The sequence below is a fragment of the Oryza brachyantha genome, chromosome 1, assembly GCF_000231095.2.
Source record: "Oryza brachyantha chromosome 1, ObraRS2, whole genome shotgun sequence".
In the NCBI taxonomy this organism is placed as follows: domain Eukaryota; kingdom Viridiplantae; phylum Streptophyta; class Magnoliopsida; order Poales; family Poaceae; genus Oryza; species Oryza brachyantha.
Genome location: NC_023163.2, coordinates 21550093 through 21571742, shown reverse-complemented (window position 1 = coordinate 21571742; position 21650 = coordinate 21550093). Strand labels below are relative to the sequence as shown.

General features: G+C 42.6%; 2 protein-coding genes and 1 pseudogene across 3 annotated transcripts; 1 reads left to right on the top strand and 2 right to left on the bottom strand.

Moving 5' to 3' along the window:
• Positions 1-3181: 3181 nt before the first annotated feature.
• LOC102705587 lies at positions 3182-7973 on the top strand. 2 transcript variants are annotated; one of them, XM_040520178.1, is made up of 7 exons: positions 3182-4056; positions 5681-5998; positions 6079-6210; positions 6836-6916; positions 7023-7076; positions 7169-7235; positions 7337-7973. In XM_040520178.1, the coding sequence occupies exons 1-5, from the start codon at positions 3231-3233 to the stop codon at positions 7049-7051; spliced, it is 1386 nt and encodes a 461-aa protein (XP_040376112.1). In that variant the 5' UTR covers positions 3182-3230; the 3' UTR covers positions 7052-7076; positions 7169-7235; positions 7337-7973. The 2 variants fall into 2 exon arrangements, with proteins under 2 accessions (XP_040376112.1, XP_015689650.2); XM_015834164.2 differs by having other exon boundaries at positions 3231-4056; positions 7023-7235.
• A 4632-nt stretch (positions 7974-12605) lies between these two features.
• LOC102705307 lies at positions 12606-16124 on the bottom strand (annotated as a pseudogene).
• A 2042-nt stretch (positions 16125-18166) lies between these two features.
• Positions 18167-21650, bottom strand: LOC102705032 (probable LRR receptor-like serine/threonine-protein kinase At3g47570). The gene is made up of 2 exons (XM_006646166.2): positions 18830-21650; positions 18167-18731 (listed from the first exon to the last, which is right to left on the bottom strand). Exons 1-2 carry the CDS (start codon positions 21648-21650, stop codon positions 18340-18342), a joined length of 3213 nt encoding a protein of 1070 aa, XP_006646229.1. The 3' UTR covers positions 18167-18339.

Sequence of the window (21650 nt, the reverse complement as noted above, 5' to 3'; positions counted from 1 at the left end):
TGCAAGTAAAACTTTTATATATGTGTCTATAGTGACTTAAAAGCAAAAGTTGTAAAACAAACCACAGTGAAAAAAAAAATCACAAAATCAAGTTTAAAATTAAGTTTAAAAATTCAAATTTCGACTTATAAACAGTTGCAACTGCGAAACGGTGTGAGCCTATATACAACCCATTTTGGCACCCCTACTTAACTTATCCAGTTTCTCTCGTTTCCGTACATGTTTTCCGAACGGCTAAATTATGTATTTTTTACGAAAATTTCTATAGAAAGTTATTTTAAAATATCATATTAATCTATTTATATTTTTAATTACCAATTAATTAATTATGTATTAATCTATTATTACGTTTTCTGTATCGGATAACTTATCCTACAACAAACCCAGCCTATGTCATACTCCCTTCATATTAATAGGTGATAGTTAGCTTTTAGACACACGCTTAACCATTCATCTATCCAAAAGTAATATTATTTTGTCGAGTTTTGGCATGTTGATACTTCCAAAACATGTCAGTGACTTATTGCTAGCATCAGTTTATTTTAAGAGTGCGCTACTTGATGTGCTTCTTTGTAGAACTCATGAATTTTACTAATAATAAGGTTAATAAGGTAGTCACGTATAAAATACTGTATCAGCTATGGTAATTCACGGAGACAAAAGTTTACGATACTGATGTTAATGCAGCTTGGGAAATAATATATACTCCATCCGTCTCTAAATATTTGACGCGTTGATTTTTTTTATACATGTTTGACTATTCATCTTATTCAAAAATTTTACATAATTATTAATTATTTTTATATCATTTCATTTTTTGTTAATTATGCATATATATAGCTTTACATATTTTATAAAAAAATTAAATAAAACGAACAGTCAAACATGTATAAAAAAGTCAACGATGTTAAATATTTAGAGACGGAGGAGGTATGAGTTAAAGATGTGGTATTACCTCCTTATTGGAGTATTTGTTGGGCTTCTTGATTCTCCTGCCATTCTAGCAGCTTGCTCATTCAATTTCTTTGGATCCATCTTATGTTTTAGCAGTTACCCCTGCAAAAGGAGTTGAAACTTGGAAATAAGAGGACGTAAGCTCCAATGACCTAGAGAAGACATGAAGTCATTCAACCTAAAGAATTTCACCAAGGCGGCATTGTCGGTAAGTATGATGGCTTTGTCAATTTGGAGTACTTTATGAATATTGTAAGCCCTCCAAATTCTAGCTAGCTTACATTGGTGCCAACCGTGTGTATAGGAATGGGGTAATTGGGCTTAGGTTCACCGGGTGAAGTTGACTTTGTTTGTTCATTTTGATGACATTGTCGTCGTCGACGGTGCGATCAATGTAGAGTCGGAGCTGCTATGTTGCTAAATAACAACCTCGACAAGGATGACATGTGCTTTAGTTAAGTCAGAGCTACTGTGATGCTATTATGGCAAGCTCAACAATAATTTCTTGTGTTTGTATCCATCATTGTTTTAGTGTTGTTACTAGAAAGTCGAGTAGTGTCCCCATGTAATGTACTATGTTACCGTTCATGGTTTTTTTTATGTCATCCATCTAGGTTTTTACTCCCGCTTAATTAAAAAGTAATTGACAATCCTTCTGTCAGCGCAGTTTCAAAATTTTTTAAGGGAGAAGAAAAGATAGCACTACAAGCTTGAATAAGGATTGAAGCATGATTGGTTGGATCCTGAACGGAGATGACCATTCTTGTTAGGTCATTCTTCCATAAAACATTTGCGTAGCATCTTGTTTGTACATGTGTATTAATTGAACAAACAGTAACCTCACCTGAATTAGCTTGTTGATTGCCTCCTTTGTGTTCATCCACCTATACTTCTCTGACATATGCAGAGATCATAGCTTGAGCAGAACGACAAACCTAAAGAGGTTCCAACGTTTTTTAGTTAAAAATGTAACCATATCTTGTTTTCCGTATTTACCAAAGCAGGACTACAAGTCTTGGGACGATGCCTACATAACGAGCACATGCTGAAATGTAGACCATGATATCTTTGTATCAAGTGATATGAATCAAAAGCATATATTTTGAGATTAAAATAAATATTGAGCCTAATGACCTATTGTAATTACATTTGAGAAATAGTATCGTTTTACCCCTTTAGGTTAGTATTATCTCCATCTTTTTAGATGACGTTGTTGATTTTTATAGTCATGTTTGACTATTTGTTTTTTTCAGAAAAAAATATATAATTATTAAATATTTTGTTATAATTTGATTTATTATTATAGTAACATTAAGTATAACTTATAGTTTTATATATTTCAATAAAATTTTTAAATAAGAATAAAAATCAACTACGCGAGTATCGTCTCTCTAAATTCTGATTTTGATTGTGTTTCACATTAGTAGTACTAGTATCATATTCATGAGAAAATTGCATATCTCGTCGTAAACGGAGGGATTCACTGGAATGTCATTATGTAAATGGGTTTCGCCTAAATGCCATCCAAATACGGGTGCGGTTTGCTATTTTATCATTTTGGCTGTTAACTCCATTTTAGTGCTTTTTTGTTCCTAATTTGTCCCTCCCAACTCATTTCCTCCATTGTGTCACACATACACTGTTTGCTCCCAATTTTTTTTATCGCACAACAGGCACGCGATGTTGAAGCTCTCCATTTTTTCTCACTGCACATGACGGCATATTTTCTTTTTTTATTTGTCGCACGCATTTTTTTCTCCATTCTCACTGTATTTTTTATTTACTCATTTTCGACAAATAAAAAAAGAAAATATGTCTTGTGCACTAAGAAAAAATGGAGGGCGTCAACGTCGCGTGTGTCTTGTGCGATAAAAAAATTAGGAGCAAATAGTGTATAAATAGTGTAAGTGTGATATAGATGGGAGAAATGAGTTGGAGAGGCAAATTTGAAAAAAAACACTAAAATAAAGTTAACAGCTAAAATGGTAAAATAACGAGCCGCATAAGTATTTGGATGGTATTTAGACGAAGCTCATTTGCGTTTCAGCGAATCTCTCTATTTACGATGAAAGATATGCAATTTTCTCGATATTCATGGTCCTAAACTCATAATCGATCATCTTCTGTACTCTTCCTGAATTCTGATTGGGTCTCACGTTAGTAGAACTCGAACCAATCTACCTGCCGAACTTTAGCCCGATTTTTGACATAGTACTAGTACACCCGTTTCGCCCCGGCCGGGTCGCCGCGCCACCCCCCTCAAACACCGGCGGGACATGCCGCCCCCGCCCCCGCCTCCGCCTCCGCCTCCGGCGCCTCACCCTCCTCTCAGCGCCCAGCGCCTCCCTCTCCCGCCCGCGGCCTCGCCTCCCGCCTCGCTCCTCCTCGCGCCGCGCCCCTCCCCATCCAGCGCGCTCGCGCTCCTCTTCCCGGACTCCTCCGCGCGCCTCTTCCCCTCCCTGCCCGCCCCTAGCCCCGCCGCCCCGCCCGCGCCCACCTCCGTCCCGTCCCCGCTCGCCGCCGCCGCCTGCTTCGCGCTCCTGCTGCCCTCCTCCCACCTCCTTTTCCTCTCCGCGCACCCGTCCCCCTCCTCCCCAGCGGTTCACCTCCGCGCCTACTCCCTCGCCTCCGGCCGCTTCTCCCCCGCCCCGCTCTCCCTCAAGCGCCAGGCCTCGGCCTCCGGCCTGCCCCTGCACGCCCTCCCGTTCGGCCTCGGCGTCCGCCTCGCCGGCGGGGTCAACGCCGTGGCTCTGCTCTCCCTCTCCGCCGGACAGATCTGGGTGTTCGCCCCAAGGATGGCTGCGGACGGGCGTACGGTGGAGTTGCACAAGTGCGCGGTCATCGAGCTCGAGACGTTGCGGCCGGTGTACTCTATGGAGATTGCCATGGGGAGGCTGCTCCTCGGTGAGGCTGGTGGTTTGCGCGTGTTCCCGCTACAAGGTTTGATGAAGAGTGGGACAGAGAGGGAAGGGAGGAAGGACGGTGGAGGGGCAGCAGTAAAGAAGAGCATCTACAAGAAGAATGGAATTCGGAATGGTTTTATCGTGCCAATTGGGCATGTCAGTGGCGACGAAGGTGGTAAAGGAGGAGCTGTTTCCACCTGTGAGTATCTCTAACTTCACTTGAAGCTTTAGTTCTATTTGGTTATCTAGTGCTATAATAATGTGAAAAAAAAGAAGTGTAGCACTAGCTTTGCGACATTTGATTTACAGTTAGAAAAACCGAAAAAATCCATTGGATTTAAGGTAGCTCTAATCTTGTAAGTAATTTTGTTTTTGGTATGCGTGCCTAGGCGACATATTTGAGTGTTCACTATTTCACTTAGGATCATGATGGAGCAGCTGTAGTGGAGGTACTGATAAAGTAGGAAATGTCTTCAGTCGATTTGCGAAGTTCTTTTTTTATGGAAAACAAGAATTTTCCATTCGGTGTGGTAGAATAAGTGCCCCAATTAAAGGAGCAAAGTTAAGGAAACTATTTTTCGATATAGTACAGTTTGGAAATTCCCATGTACATGCCCTTTATCGCACAAAATCACAGGTTAGTGGCTACTATGAAAAAAGTAAAATAAAATCAATGTTTACAAAGCCATTTTGAAATTTGCTCTGCTATATTATAACTGTTAAATCTGGAAAATTGAATAATGTCGACTTGCACTTTCAGCCCCATTTTCTCTCTGACTGGTGGTATTAGGGGCAAAATATTTTTGTTTAAGAAATGAGCTTGCTTGAATGTATTATTTTATGTCTAAGCCTAATAGTTGTTAGGCTGAAAAATTGTAGCTAATAGTTGTCTCCACAACATACTAATTTTTTCTTGGAACTGTAATACATTATCTGATTGTTCACTTGGATTTTGTTTCAACCTCAAACTGCCAGCTTATTCCTTATAACCATGATCTCTACATTGATTGATGATGGAATTAAAATGAGGAATAATACTACTTCATCCATCCCAAAATATAACTACTTCTAGACTCTAGTATTCGAAATTTGTCCCATAATGGAATAGCTTCTAGTTCTACACCTACATTATCTTTTCAACTAATCACAAACTTCCACCACTGAAGTTTCCCACCTACTTTCTCTTCTCAACCAATCACAATCTCCCCCATTTAATTCCACTGTTTTAATACCCGTGCCGAGCTCAAAAACTTATTATATTATGGAGTAGAATTTTCTTACTTTTTGTGCTTTTAGTTACCGGTAGGTGCTGACATAAGGTGAAAGCATGATGAGTGGTTTTACTGGAGTAAGGTTCATGCAGAGACAGACCATTGTATATTTTTGTCTATGGGCATGTGTTGGCATAATGCCAGTTTTACAATAAAACACAGAAAGAAAACATGGAAAGAAGGGAAAACCCAAATATGTGCTTATACCCTTGATCATGTATTTCTAGCAAGCAGGATTATAGTGTACTTACAGTTTTCCAGTACTGTTAGCCTCTAGCTAAACCGTCTTCATCAGAGGATTTTCTGTAAGATTTGATCACACAACCCAATCATATTACTGTAAAGTTTCTGGGTCATACCTATCAATTGATATTTGGTATCTTTCAGTTGTCAAGTTGCAGGTGTGACTAAGAACAAACTGAAAGTAGAATTATGCTAGTTCTTGAATTAGTTGGCATGTTTTTATTATGAACATGTAGACTCTTCGCTTGCACTGCCTCATCTATGTTTTCACTGAATCAACTAATATCTGTTCCCAAATTACTCTTTCAGGTAAGCTGACAACTTTGAGAGTAAAACAGACTTCGGGCAGCTATGGTTCTTTCTTTTCCTCATTTAGTTCTAAGGATCATCATTACTCACAAGGTGGCATAGAAGTATCAAAAGTAGAGAAAGTTGTTTCAATTCATCCTCTCTCCAAGGACAAGTTTATGGTACTTGATTCAGCTGGAGTGTTACACGTCTTCAATCTTCAAAACAAAGATCTGTTCTCAGAAGCTACCAGCAAGAGATATAGTGGAAGTCGCACATACTGTTTGGACAATGCCATGAAAGTGCAGCTGTTTGCTGTCTTTCCAAGTAGCTCTACAAGTGAGTTTTCATCCTGTCTTTGTTCTTTTGCATTTTGGTGGTTTACTTCATTAATAAATATGTTCAGAGTGTTTGTGCAGAGACACAAATCTTTTGGGTTTCAGATGGTGGGCATTCCATACACATAATGTCAGTGATTGATGCTGAACCCCCTAACAGTGAGAATGGAGGTGGTGATGGAAAAATTGAATTAACAACCATTAAGCTCACAGGTTTGTACCATAGGCCTCTATTTGTCATATATGCTGTTTTACTACTCCCCCCGTTCCATATTATAAGACTTTCTAGGTTTGCTTAGATTTATCCATGTATATAGTTTGTATATGTGTCTAGATTTATTAGCATATGTATGAATCTAGGTAAGGCTAGAAAGTCTTATAATATGGAACGAAGGTAATATTTGATTCCTAGCTTAACTTGATCTTCAAAAACTGTAGATAGGCACTCCTAGAAATTTCTAACTTATTAATTCGATTTGTTTTTTTTTAAATTCAAAGTGTTCAAAATTGTTGACCTGTTGCTCTACATTATAAAGTCATTACATGATATTACTCTCCAATAAGGAGTAGCCTTGCCTATTAAGTCATGCATTCATTGGTTAGAAACCTTTCCCAGTTAGCATTAACATAGATACGCATTTTTAACCTCTTCAGGTAATTCCTAATGCTTTACTCGCAAAGTAATTGATTTTTTTTAAAAATAGCAGAACCTATGAAGTCGTTATTTCCATTGACTAGGGCACTAAGCTCATTTGTCTTTTATCAGGCCATGTTCAGGTCTATCATTTATGCCATAGCTCTCTTTTTGTTAAGTTTTTAAACTTACGTTTTCTTTCAGCTATTGAAGCAATCTTTACAAGTGAAAAGGTTCAGGACATTGTACCTATCTCCAAGGATTCAGTCCTTATCCTTGGTCAAGGTAATATTCATTTATATCTTGAAGGTTGACATTCTAGATTGACATGAATCTGGATATTTTGCTTCGTTCTTTCAAAACTTCTAACATCATGAATATGGTCTTGCAGGCAACATTTTTTTGTATGGAACTGCTTGAATTTTGTTGATACACCATATATGCGGTAAACCTATCTGAAGAACCTTATGTCATTTTAGTCCCTTTCTGCACTGATTGGTTGGCCTGCACCCACCCACACATAATCTTTGATATCAGATGGGAGATGTGAATGTTGTTTAGAACATGGATTTGCAGTTTTGATGGGTTTTTGACTGAAGACAGGGTGAGTTCGGTGACTAAAATTTGCTTTTAGTTATTTTACCGTTTACAGTAAATGCTTATTTGAAAAATTTTAATGATTCCCCCCTCTCTTTCATGATGCAGTGTTGGAAATTTTGAAGAATGCAGTTGGCCTGTCGTTGAAGCCATGAGTATCACTAGTCGTTAAGTTCAGTTAGCAGATGAAAATGCTCATGACTTCAGCAGCAACCAGTAAGAGCTGAAAGGTGCAGGCCCTTCTCTGTCTCATCAACTGTCTGGAAGCAACATTACAAAAGTACAAGCTGTCTTTCAGCACAGCTCACAGCAACTTCTGAACAGGTGATGCCAGAGTATTCACGGATTACAATCACCCAGTTGTTTCTGCATTCACATTTCCATGCCAGGACAACTGCAGTTCTTGTTGCGATAGCTGAAAGAAGGCAGGGCTGCAACCCTATGCCCAGGCTCAGTAGTCGTGGAATGTGGATCATCGTCAAGTGGGTCGGTTATGAAATTAGCCAATTAGCATCTGGTTGTCGACAAGGATTTTGATCTTGGCGCAGTTCAGAGACTGGGCCTTGAGTCCGTGGTGTCCTTTTATTAGTGGGTATTTCCTTCCGAATACTTGAGAAACCAATAATTTGTCATGTTTAAGGTCTGGTTTTCACAGTGTGCACATTAGTGTGATGTGAGCTCGCGAACATGAAATAGTTGTGCCTGTTACTGAAATCAAAGTTTAGTTATTTGCTCAATTTGCAAACGAAAATTGTTTCGTTGGTTCTTACATTGCAGCAAAAACCTTATGATTCGCTTTTGGAATCGGATGTGGGACTCTCTCTCTCTTCCACGGTGACGGGACGGTAACAGATGAAAGAGCACGTAGCCTAATGGTTGCAGTAATTTAAGCAGTATCTAAGGTTCTGAGTTTAGATCTTCGTATGAATTTTAGATTAGTTATTTGAGGGGTTATGTCTCTTACTTGGTCTAATTTCTTAAAGTTTGTGAAATAAAAAATAGTTATATATATTCAGTTGGATACAGAGACCGGCTAGAAAAAGGGTGATGACTGTAACAGAGCTGCGCTGAATGGGCATCTTGCTACCGCTCCACGTGAATAATGGGCCGCGTGGCCCGCGCTTCCTCGGCCCGAAGAGGCGCTTCACGCAACCCCAGAGAGGATGAATCAAGATGAGACAGCTTTCTCCTTCCATTTCTTTTCCCCCACTGGCTTCTTCTTCTTCGTCAACTTTGCTGGCCATGGCCATGGCCAGCGACGGCGCCGCGCGCCCGCGGCCGCGCCGTTTTCCGCCGTCTCGCCGGTTTATCGCTTTCTCTCTGCAGACGCAACCAATCCGCATTTTCCCCTGTCGGACTAGGTTTTTGGTCGCTGCCTCGCTGGGAATGAAATGGAGCGATGCTTCCTTCCCTTGGCCAATAACTAGGGGACTGGGATTTCCAAAATGCTGGTACGTTCTTCGTCTCTCTCGGGCTTGCTTTCGTGTCGAATTTATTAATCATAGTGATGCTTCAAACTTGCATTTTGTCTTAAAACTTTGAGTCTTTTACCCATATACCATGGTTACATGTATACCACAGAAAACTTTATAGACACTTCTGTGCCATGACATCAATTTTTATTTACCTATATATCATTCCGTCATCTTCTGCCGTCCAAAATAAACTCTGACGCGTGGACCACCTAAGAAAATTACTAGCACTGCCCACTCCTCCGTCCTCTCCTCCCCCCGTACTCGTACTCCCTCCCGTGCGCGGCCTCCACCTGAAACCCTAGCCGCCGCCGCCGGACCCCCGCGGACCTCTCCCGAATCCTCCTCCTCCCTCCCGTGCGCCACCCGGCAGGCCGGCGCGCGCGTGCGGCCACCCGGCGCACCGGCCGGCGCGCCCGTGCCCAGGCTTGCCACCTCTCCCGAACCCTCCTCCTCCCGTGCTATGCCGTTGCTGCCTCCGGTTGCTCACAGGTCCCCTCCTCCGGCTCCTGCCGCCGCCGGCGATGACCACATGCACGTTGTCGCTACAAGCTTTGCCCGCGCCGTGCCATCGCCCGTCCCGACGCTTAGCTTGCAGACTCAGGCTCAGCAGCAACAGCAGGCGAGGAAGTCGAGGCGGTGCTGGTCGCCGGAGCTTCACAGAGAGGGTAGATTGATGGATTTCCGACTTGCGCGTCGTTGGCAATAACTGGATGCAGAGGATGGCCATGTATACAGGGAAAATTGAGCTGTTGAGAGCTCAAGTGATGAGCTGATGATGAGCTGGGTTTCAGTGGTGTAGATGAGGCTTGCAAATTGTCGGGTAGACCCCAAATTTTCGCCCTGAGATTTATATACATAGAGATATATATACAAAATCCGCATATTGTTGTTTTCTCATGTGATGAACTGATGATTACTTGATCAGTGATCTCAGTTCAGTTTCATGAACTTGGTATGCTGATGTGAATAAAAATGTTGGGCTTTCTCCTCTCTGCGTTCAGTGGAGCTCAAACTGTTGCGGTTAGGTTCTTGCATGTTCTTATCATTGAGCAGGTATCTGCAACAGCAGGTTGCCAAAATGTAATCTGGCCAGATGAAAACTGAACATCTTGTACTGTATTGATAGCTGTTCTGGTTTTCTGAAGCGTCCCTTTGCTGAATTACCTTTAGTCCTCTATTGCTGAAATCTCACCAAGGCGAATCAAGGACAAAGAACATCACTGCTTGGCATAATTTACTGATTAACTTAGGCATTTTTCTGAATTATCGTAATTTTCTGTGAATTTTTTGGATTATTTACGAATTTTCCTTTATTTTTTGGGTTAATTCGATATATGCCATTGTAACTATGTGTATTTAGATAAATATCATTACAATTCGTCTATTCGTAGTCATGCCACTCAAACTTTATAAAATTAGAACTACGTCATCTCCGTCATGTTTTCTATTTTTCTCTCGTTTGCACATAGGACCCACCCGTCAGATTCATCTTCTCCTCTCTAATCTTCACCTTCCCCACCTCTCTCTCCACCGGCGCCACACCTTTGTCCCCTCCGCCTCGCCGTCGGCGTCTGCCGCGTGCTTCTCGATCTCCAGCACGATGCGCGCACCGGCGGCGGAGCCCAGGTAACGGAGCAGTGCGTGTCGGGAGCCCCCCAAAAAGGTTGAAATGATAGCAAATGAACGCTAGGATGATTAATCCTGATATGGTTGATGAGTGCATTCTCTCGACTCCTCCGACGCTCTTCCCGACGGCACATATCACTCCCTGCACCAGCTGCGGCATGTGGAGGTCAGCCGTCGGCCCCACCAGCATCGCCGCATCCCGTCGCAGACGCCGACACTATGCACCTCAGCGGCGAACTCGGGTCTACGTTAGTATATGGAAAGAGCACACTAGCTTAAAAAATGATCTCATGAGTACCAGAATAACTAATCCAACAAACTCAATATTACTACATGCCCAAATCATATTTTGCCGCATGCAGGCAGCAAACATCAACACGCCAAAATCCGAATGACTGAATGCTAGTAAAGAAACACAAAATCCTGTGTCGTCGGCGCGGAGGGGGACAGGGGTGGTGGAGAGGGTGAGGACGGGAGTTCTTGGAAGTGGTCGTGGGCGCTGTCATGGTTGAACCGCTGATCCATTCCCGGGAGCGAGAGGGAGAGCAAGGTGAGTGGGTCCTCGTGCCGCCGGCTGATGGCGCAGTCGACTGGCTCGATCGTGCTAGAGAGCGAGAAGCACGCGGTGGATGACGACAAGGCGGAGGGGACGGAGGTGCGGCACCGGTGACGGTGGAAAGGGAAGCCAGTGCAGAGAGAGAGAGGTGGGGAAAGTGAAGATTAGACTATTAGAGGAAGAAGATGAATCTGATGGGTGGGTCCCATATATATATATAGATGGGGGAAGAGATGGAAAACGTAACGGTGATGGCATGGTTTTAATTTTATAAAGTTTGAGTGGCATGGTTACGAATAGACGAATTATAATGGTATTTTTCTGAATACGTATAATTTCGTGGCATAGATCAAATTAATCCTTATTTTTTTTTACAATTTTTCGGATTTATGAAGCAATTTTCCTGAATTTTTTCGTGAATTTCTAGACATTTTCTGATTTAAAATTAATAATGTCATTTTCTAATTTTCGTTAATTCTGTAATGACGAATTTTCTTACTTATTTCATGATCTAAAATTAATTCTGTCATTTTCTGAACTTTTACTGATTTTTCATATTTATTTACTCATTTAAATTTATTTCTATCATTTATTTACTAACAAGGGCAAAACAGTCATTTTACCTCTCTATTTGACACCATTAAGCCTCCATCCATCCAAAATGGCGCATAGGTAAACGAAAGTTGGTGTGATGACATAGAGATGTCTATAAAATTTTTTATGGCATACAGGTAACCATAACTTTTTTAATGGCATAGGGGTAAAAGACTCTAAAACTTTTACTTCCTGCATCCAGAACATCCTAGGACCTATGCTACAATGATGGATGGCTCAAGTGTTTCCATCTTAAGATAATCAGGATTTGCTATCTTATGTTGTCTGTCGTCTGTTCTAATTCTCAGACCTAATCTTGGACGGCTAGAACTGATTGGACGCATTGGCTATTTATTTCCTGCCTTTCGAGTACACGCTCGTGCAGTTTCTAAAAAAAAGTTGCGAATAAGCTGGGGTTTATCTGCTTTATTGCACATTGTATGACTTATCATTCTTGATGGAAAATGAAGCCAGCGGTTGCCCTCTTTTTAAATTAAAAGTTAGCACTATGCCGTTTAGATTATTTCATGATAAGAGCAATGTTTTGTACATTTCAAGGAGAATCCATGTGCCATTTAGTATTGATGATTGTTCTTTTCAGGTTCTGCTCAAATTAATACCAGAAATATATTGACAGTGATACTGTCACATGCTTTTCAAATTATAAAACTTGATCCCTATTCCCAAGTTCATCAAGTAAAGAAGGGACTATGAAGACTACTCTAAGTAGGTAAAAATAAAACCAACATTGAAAAATCACCTATCCTTCCTTTGTGGCATAACCAAACCATGTATGTGAAAGCTTTTATATGTCACCTTGCTAGTTAATCAGAACAAATTTGCTACAAAACATCTTTCTCGAATCTTTAACCAAGCCCCAAACTCATGCAGTCCCGCACTATCCTGACTCTGAATGCACTACCCATAGTTCCTCCCTGATTTTTGTGAAAAATACGTCTATTCCTCTCTTTTGTGACATTACAAGAGCGTGTGCTCAGGCTTGCAAGTTTGCAACTAATATTACCTCCATTCCACATTATAAGATTTTTTTGTCTTCCCTAAATTCATATAGATGCTAATGAATCTGGATACATATATTGAACATATACATTGATTCATGGATAAATATAGATTGAGCCAAAACATTTTATAATATGAAATGAAGAAAATACTACTTATTATGCAATAGTTCCTCAAAGTTCTTCCTCTGGGCCAGTTTGGATTAGTTCCCAGATGCAGTACAAAGTTAGGTATTTTGGATTTTTACTTAGCTCCCTTGCTTCCACAGAGAGAATAGTAGTTTGACTTTCTTGTTTAACTTGATAACTACTTTACTCATTGGAATTCTGTCGTCAGGTGCATCTCTTGAGCAAAGTAAGCCCAACTCAACTATTGATGCTAGGCAGGTATTCAAGAAGATTGACTCCTCAAATAGTTTACTTGCATCCTCTGTACCACCCGTAGGTCTATCTTGTTGTAGACTACAGTCAGCCACATTTGAGAGTTCATATGGGAATGCTTGACTAATCCATTGTCTGAAGGTCAACTCACCGACGAACATTGGATCGGTTGGTCTTTTCCTTGTGAAGACTTCAAGGAGAACAATTCCGTAACTGTAAATGTCACTTCTGCGTGATGCTTTTCCTGTTGATCCAAACTCTGTTTGTACCATGCCATAAGAGAACTGGTCAGCTTAAGTTAAATGAAGCAAAAATACATATATGCACAGATATTACGAGGGTAGTCACCTGGTGCCATGTATCCTACAGTGTCTGGCATACTTGTCAATGTGATAGAGTTGTCGTCTCCAACCAGTAACTTGGAAATTCCGAAGTCGGCAACATGTGCAACCATATCATTGTCAAGCAAAATATTGCTTGGCTTTAAATCAAAATGCAGGACAACTTCAAATAGATGGTGATGTAGATACTCCATTGCCATTGCAACATCCAGCATGATGCCAAGTCTTTGGAGGAAACTGAGGTGCTGTCCACCATTTGAGTACAACCAACTGTCCAAACTGCCATTGGGCATGTACTCAAGAACTAGTGCTTTGAAGTCAAGATTAGAGCAAGTGCTAACTATCCTCACCAAGTTCCGGTGACGAGCCATTCGTAGCATCCGGCACTCTGTGTCAAAACTTTTTGAAGCTAATTCATGTTGCATGTTAAGGACTTTTATTGCGACAATGGACTCATCATCTAGCTTGCCTTTGAAGACTTTACCAAAGCTTCCGGTCCCTAGCAGGTTATCATCGCTAAAGTTTCTTGTTGCACGGACAAGTTCATGGTATGAGATTAACTGGTAGCTCAGCAAGTCTCCAGCTGAGGTTAGTGGCATCTTTCTTTGCTTGTTCATCTTTCTTCTAACCAACATATACAAGCAAGGGGCTAAAATAAAAAATACCACAACTGCAGGTAATATGAATTTTACCAGCTGTTGTATCGACCGTGAGTGAGTGGTGTTCTGGCACAATGCTATTCCTTGGCTTGGAAGGCCACACAATGCCTTGTTTCCCATCAATGACTTGATAGTGATGTTTGAGAACACACCTCCTTCTGGTATCTGTCCATCTAGTTTATTGAAAGATAGATTCAAGTTGGCAAGGTAAGTTAGATTGACCAAGGAATTCGGGATGGCACAAGAAAGCGCATTACAGGAAAGGTCTAACTTCTCGATACTAAGTAACTTGCCAACTGAATCTGGTATTGATCCTTGGAGTAAATTTCTGGATAAGTTCAGATAGACCATCATCTGCAGTTCACCAAAGGAAAATGGTATATCACCTGATAGCTGGTTGCTTGATAGATCCATCTTAGTAATCACTGCCAATTTTCCGGCATCAGCAGGTAGAGGACCACTCAAAGAGTTATGTGATAGATCAAGCTCAATAAGCTTCTGAAGATGGAACAAACTAATTGGTATTGTTGAAGACAGAGAGTTTTGGGATAATGTCACAGCTTGCAACTGATTTAGGTCACCAATAGTACTTGGAATGGGACCAACAAGTTGATTGCCATCAAGATGCAACTTAACAAGGCTTGTTAATCCATTTATTTCTACTGGTATGGTGCCAGACAAGGTGTTGTTGGATAGATTGAGTTCTTGGAGATTGTTCATTGACGTTATCTGTGTGGGGATCGTCCCACTTAGCTGGTTTCCACTGAGAGATAACATCATTAGGTTGGTAAGCTTAGCCAGTGTACGGGGGATGCTTCCAGTTATCATATTGTTGTCTGCTACAAAAATTTCGAGTAGTGTGCTAAGGTTTCCAACATAGGGTGGTAAACTTCCTACAAACACATTGTATGATATGGTAATTGTGTTCAAGCTCCTGCAATTTGATAGCGCAGCGAGGAACTGAAGGTTCCCACTGAGCTGGTTCCCATCGAGATAGATGCGACGAAGATTCAACAAGTTCCCAAATGATGTTGGGACCGATCCAGTCAATGCATTTACAAACATATCTATTGTGGTGAGGTTAGTTAGATTTCCTATGGATTCAGGAATGCTACCTGTTATTTGGTTGTTTGCGAAGCTTATATATCTGAGGCTTTTCATCTGTCCAAACTCTGGTGGTATTTCCCCCTCTATCTTGTTCTCGCTAAGGTCCAAAGCAAGAAGACCAGTATGATTGCTCAGTTCAACTGGGATCTTTCCAGTGAGCTCATTGGTTGACAAGTAAATTGCAGTGAGTTTTGGCATTGTCGCCAGCCATGATGGCACAACACCTGTGAAATTATTTACAGGTATGGAGATGGCAGCAAGGTTCTGACATTTGGATAGGCCTGAAGGGATAGGTCCAGTAAACCAATTTTCACTGAGAGAGAACACTTCCAACATAGGGAGGTAAAATGTCTCATTTCCAGGAATTGGCCCTGAAAGATTGTTCCGTCCAACAGCTATGACTTGCAACTGGGACATGTTGAAGATAGCAGCAGGCATGGGGCCTGAGAGAAGATTCTTTTCGAGGACTATCATCTCCAGCTTTGACAATGATCCGATGTTACCAGGAATTGCTCCTGTTAGCCTATTCGACCCAAATCGTATCATACTCAGATTGGGTGTGTTGTTGAACAGGTCTTGTGGTATTGGCCCACTCAAGTCGTTATCTGACAGCCTTATGACCTGAAGATTGTTCAGATTTTCCAGTTCTTGTGGAATCCCCCCATAGAAGTTGTTGCTGCTAAGATCAAGAGACTCGAGTGCCGTGAGGTTGCCAAGGATGGACGGGATGGTACCTGACAGGCCGTTGTAGGAAAGATCAAGGCTTCGCAGCTGGGGCAGCCTACCGAGCTCGTCCGGCACGGGACCCGTCAAGCTGGTGTTGCTGAGCACAAGGCTGGAGAGGAAGGAGAGGTTGCCGAGCTGCCGCGCTGATGGTTCCCTGGAGCGCCATACCTTCGAGCTCCAGCCTGGTGACCCGCCGCCCGCTCCTGTCGCACGAGACTCCGATCCACGAGCAGAGGGGCGCACCGGCGGTCCAGCTCCTGGCAAGGATGCCACTGGGGTCCCTGACGTGTGCCTTGAAGTCGAGCAGCGCGGCGAGGTCTGTGGTGGTATTATTGGTGGAGGACGGAGAGGTGAGTGCGGTGGCGCATGGTGATGCCAGTAGGACGAGGAGCACCATGCAGAGAGAAGCCATGGCAGTGAAGCGGATGAAAGGTCGATGATGAGGATGCGCATGGGCAGAGAGCAGTGTGCTTTGTTTTTATTACGAGTGTGGGACGTGCGGTTGGCATGCAATTACTGTTGACGGTCAACAAAGTTGCCATTAGTAGACATTGTTAAAGGAAGAAAACACGGTACTCTTGACCTTGACAGCGTATCTTTCTTCAAAGGAACGCTCTCTTGAAGTCAAGTCACAAAGGAGCAAGCAAGCAACATATTTATAGTGGATAGCAGCTGTATTATATGCCTTTTTGCGTCTTCAATAGGTTCGGTATGCTTTCACATGTTTTCATGCTTGTTTGATTTTGATGAATGAAATGTATGGTGTAATTTTTTCAGAGGATCATTTTACAAGTTTGGTCTAGGCTGGTTAGATTTTTTTAAAAGAAATACTCAGATAATCTAACTCTATGAATATATAAGTAAGTTAGGAAATGCAAAACAATATCCGATAAGATCTCTAAGCTACTTTTTTTTTTCTGATTTTCTTCAGCAGGAGAATAGTTACTAGGTACTTCAAGTCTGTTAAGACGTTCACTGAAATAGTTAATCGCTTCTCTAGAGCTACAACAAGAGGAAGCAAGTGGCATTGTCTACGGCTGCGCCAGAGAACTGTACACACTGCTGTTGGTTCAGGTATCAGAGAATAGTCTTTTTACCGTCCTAGGTATTATATCTTATATGATACAATTTCGATACCTCTAACTATTCTCTAACTATTATGTATCTCACTATTATGTATCTCAAGATACTAAATTTTATAATTTAGTATTTATAGATAACTATAAAATTTCTCATCAGACAACTGTAAAATAGGAAATCATCTCCCCTTTAGAGGTTACACGTCTGTTCAGATGGAAACACATGACACTTTCTTTTTTTTTTTGGAATACGCAGAGCGTATCATTGTATTAAGATTGTGGGAGGGTGTGAAAGACAAGCTTCCAAGAGCAGTCAGATTCAGCGATACAAGTGGATGATAGTCGCTCTGTCCCATGATGGATTATCTCTATCCTCACTGGAGCCTGGAGCCATCAAACAGAATACGCTGGCATCGTTGTAGAGCTACCATGCCCATACCACTGATAATTGATAGGAGGTGAATTTTCATTTCTTGGTCGAGCATTCACTATTTTCTTACATATCGTCTAAATAGTTATTGATTTTTTAATAAAAATTAACAAGATTAATTAATATGAGATATATCACTCCATAACCATACACATTTAAATTCCACTTCTACAACTTATAACAAAACAACAAATCAAACTGAAACTATATACACAATTTATAGTTATATTTTTTATTATATTTATAATTTATAGAAGTTGAATTTGAATATTTATGTAACGATATATCTCATATTAATCTATCTTGCCAAAATTTTATAATTCTTTTAATAATTGTCTAGATGTCATGTAAGAAATAAGTGTATATTCACCCAAGTGATAAGAATACTTTCCATAAGTGATACTCCCTTAATTATAAAATATGACAACATACTGCGAATATAGACTTGTGTATAGCAACTTACTAGCGAATATAGACTTATGTATAGCAACTACTATGATTAGACAACATTTAGTCTGTCCATATTCATAATAGCTCGTTATATTTTTTGAATGGATGGAGTAGAATACTAGATAAGTTGTACGAGTGCAACTTGTCTTCCGCTAAGTATTTTTAATTGCTTGCTTGCTTATCTCTCTCTTTTTTTATAAGTTAGTTCGGTATGATGGAATCTTGGACCTCTCATCAATTGTTGGGTTAACTGAAATTATTCAATGGCCCTTTGCAAACTAGAAATATTCAATGTGTTCTTTGGCAAGTTGGCAGAGGACCAGCCTTCACCTTTTTGTTAGATGGCTGCAACTCAACTACTGTTACCAGAGATGTTCTTATGCAAGGCTACACAAGTTATTCACTATGCAATCCCTCACTAGAGATGAGGATGGATCACGACTATGATCCTCTATAGACTATAGTACTTATTTACTGATAGAAATTTGCTCCAATTCAATAAAAAGTATTTCGAAGTACCGATATTTCACAATACTAAATCGTTTTTTACTATTGGATCTAGCTGAACAGTATGAGCTCCTGCTCATTGTTAGATCCAACAATCAGAAACAATTTAATACCATAAGATACAAGTATTTTGAGATATTTTTGTTGGACAGAAACAAATCTCATGCCTGTAGCACCTCCTTGATCCGATGCAGCTTTGCAGCCACATCCTTCATCGTCATCCTGTCCTCAGGCAGGTCTCTCGTGCACTGCAGCCCCAAATCCAGTAGCTGCGCTATGCAGCTCCTGTCACCGGCTGGTTCATGTCCATTCGTCCAACTGTCATCTTGGAGACCACCACTGCTGCTGCTCATCGTCTCGTCATGCAGAGAAATGGCAGGATCTACGACGTCGGCGAGCCTCGACGGGAGCGCTCGGTTGACCCACTCCCTCAAGCTCAGCTCTCCGGCGAACATGGCGTCGGTCGGCTTCTTCCCCGTGAGGACCTCGAGGAGCATGATACCGTAGCTGAACACGTCGCTCTTCCGCGACGCTTTTCCAGTTGAGCCGTACTCTGATGCTCATGGTAAACAAAGATCAAGAGGAAGAGTTTGCACAAATTAGTGGTTTTCAGTGCAACAGAAGATCAATGCGAGATTGTTCAGCGATTACCTGGTGCCATATATCCGATTGTTCCTGGCATGCTCCTGGAAAATATGGAGGTATCATCTCCTAGCAATAACCTCGCAATCCCAAAGTCGGCCACGCAAGCCGTCATGTCTGCGTCAAGCAACACGTTGCTAGGCTTCAGATCACAGTGGAGGACTACCTCGAAGTGCTCATGGTGCAGGTAAGCCATGGCAAGCGCCACATCCAGCATGATGTTCACCCTCTGCACCAACCCAAGGCAATGCCTGTCGCTGTACAGCAACCATTCATCCAGGCTCCCGTTGGGCATGTACTGGAGCACCAGCGCCTTGAAGTCCAGATTCGAGCAGGTGCTGAGTATCCTCACCAAGTTCCGGTGCCGAGCCATGCGCAGCGCCCGGCACTCGACGTCGAAACTCATGGTTGCTCGTTCCATATCCATGTTGAGGACCTTTACCGCGACTATCTGCTCATTATCTAGATTGCCCCTGAAGACTTTGCCAAAGCTTCCAGCTCCTATTAGGTGATCACTACTGAAGTTGTTTGTGGCACGAACCAGCTCATAGTAGGAGATATGCTTATTGTTATCGTTGTTAGTTGGCAGGTCTTTCAGTTTCTTTCCAGTGCAAAGCTTAATCGAAAACAGCAAGCAGATTGCAATTATTCCAGAAGCCAGTATGCTTGGAATTAGAACTATTTTTAGAAGCCTTGATCTTTTGCCCCGACGGCGAAGGTCATCTTCGCAATGGGGGAAACCAAGGCGTGGAAGACCGCAGAGTGCTGTGTTCCCTCTCAAGGATTGGAGGGTAATGTTTGAGAACACACCACCCTTTGGGATTTGCCCATCCAATCTATTGAAAGAGAGGTTTAGGGTAGTGACAGAACTAAGTTTGGCAAAGGACTTTGGAATGGTTCCAGAGAAGGAGTTGTATGAAAGGTCTAAGTAGGTCAATGTGCTAAGCAGTCCAAGTGAGGTTGGTAAATTACCAGAAAATTGGTTGGAAGAAAGGTTCATAAATGTTATTGCTTCCACATTTCCAACTTCTGGTAAAGAGCCAGTCAAAGCATTTCCAGCCAGATCAAGACCCACAATATTTTGAAGGCCCCAAAGCCCCATGGGTATTTCTGAAGTGAGCTGGTTATTTGATAGTTCTAAGATTTGGAGTCGGCTTAGATTACTAATGCTATCAGGTATGGGGCCATGGAGCTTGTTGTAGGCAAGGCCTAGGGCAAAAATATTTGATTTGCCAATATTTGCAGGAATGGTCCCAACCAACTCATTAGAAGAAAAGTCAATCATTTCGAGGTTTTTCATCTCCGTAATTGATAATGGAATTTCCCCGGTAAATCGGTTGTTGCGAAGATCCATGAACAACATGTTACTCTGATTCCTCAGAAGCATATTAGGGATGTTTCCAGTAATTTGGTTCTCGAATGCTCGAAAGATCTTTAGGGAGGAAAGGTTGCCTACAGAACCTGGGATGCTACCGGTGAAGTAGTTTGTGTTCATCACAAGATTTTTGAGGTTCTTGCAACCTGACAGGTCAGCCATGAAATCAACATCCCCAGTGAGCTTATTCTCATCTATGTACAGTTCAGTAAGTGCTTGACCAAATATTGACCTTGGCACATGTCCAGTTAATGAATTGAAGGATATGTCAAGCATAGAGATCATAGACAAGTTTCTGAAAGAGGTTGGGATAGTACCAGTCAGGTTGTTCTTTTCAAGGTTCAGCCACTGGAGCCGTGTCAGTTGCCCCAGCTCCGGTGGTATCTTCCCATGCAGATTACTCGTGGTGAAATCCAGATGTGTGAGACCTGTAAGGTTGCCCAAGCCAGCAGGGATTTCCCCAGAAAGGTGAGTGCTACCCAAGGAGAGTTCCATCAACTCAGTCATAGAAGCCAACCACGGTGGTATGCCACCGGTGAAACCATTGTAAGCTAGAATGAAAATTTGCAGGTTCTTGCATGCACCAAACCCTTGGGGCACTGTGCCAGCGAGCTGGTTTTTGTGGAGATTAACAGTTTGCAGCATGGGCAGGTCGAAGCTTTCGTTGTCCGGAAGAAGCCCGGAGAGGTTGTTCATGGCCAGGTGCATCACTTCCAAACTGGACATGTTAAACAGAGACGTGGGTATTGGCCCCGAGAGCTGGTTCCATGACAGTGCAAGTATCTCAACTTTTGGCAAGAAACCGATAGCTCCAGGAATGCTCCCTGTCAGCTTGTTGTGTGCAAGGTTCAGGTAAAGTAGCTGAGATGTGCCATTGAACAGGCCATGTGGTATCTGCCCACTCAACTCGTTGCTACACAGTGAAAGATACACGATGTTCTTCAGATTGTGCAGCTCGGGGGGGATCTGGCCGGTGAGGTTGTTCGAGTCAAGGTCGAGGATCTCGAGCACGGTGAGGTTGCCGAGAGCCGAGGGGATTGTACCTGAGAGGTGGTTGCTGGAGAGATCGAGAGAGAGGAGGCGTGGCAGGTTCTTGCCGATGCCGTCCGGGATGGGGCCCGAGAGCTGGGCGTCGCTGAGGTTGAGGACGGAGAGGAAGGTGAGGCCGCCGAGCTCCGGTGCCAGGGAGCCGGCGAGCGGCACGCCGGGGAGCTCCAGCGCCGTCACTCGCAGCCGGTGGCGGCGGCCGTGGCCGCAGGTGACGCCGGCCCAGCCGCAGTAGGGCGTGGCGGCCGTCCAGTTGCCGCGGAGCACGCCGCGCGGGTCGGACACCCGCGCCCTGAACGCGAGCAGCGCCGAGAGGTCGTCGGCGTTAGCCCCCCGCGCGTTCGCGAGCAGCAGCAGCAGCAGCAGCGTGGGCACTAGCCCTGCGAGGTGGTGGAAGAAGAGCGCCAT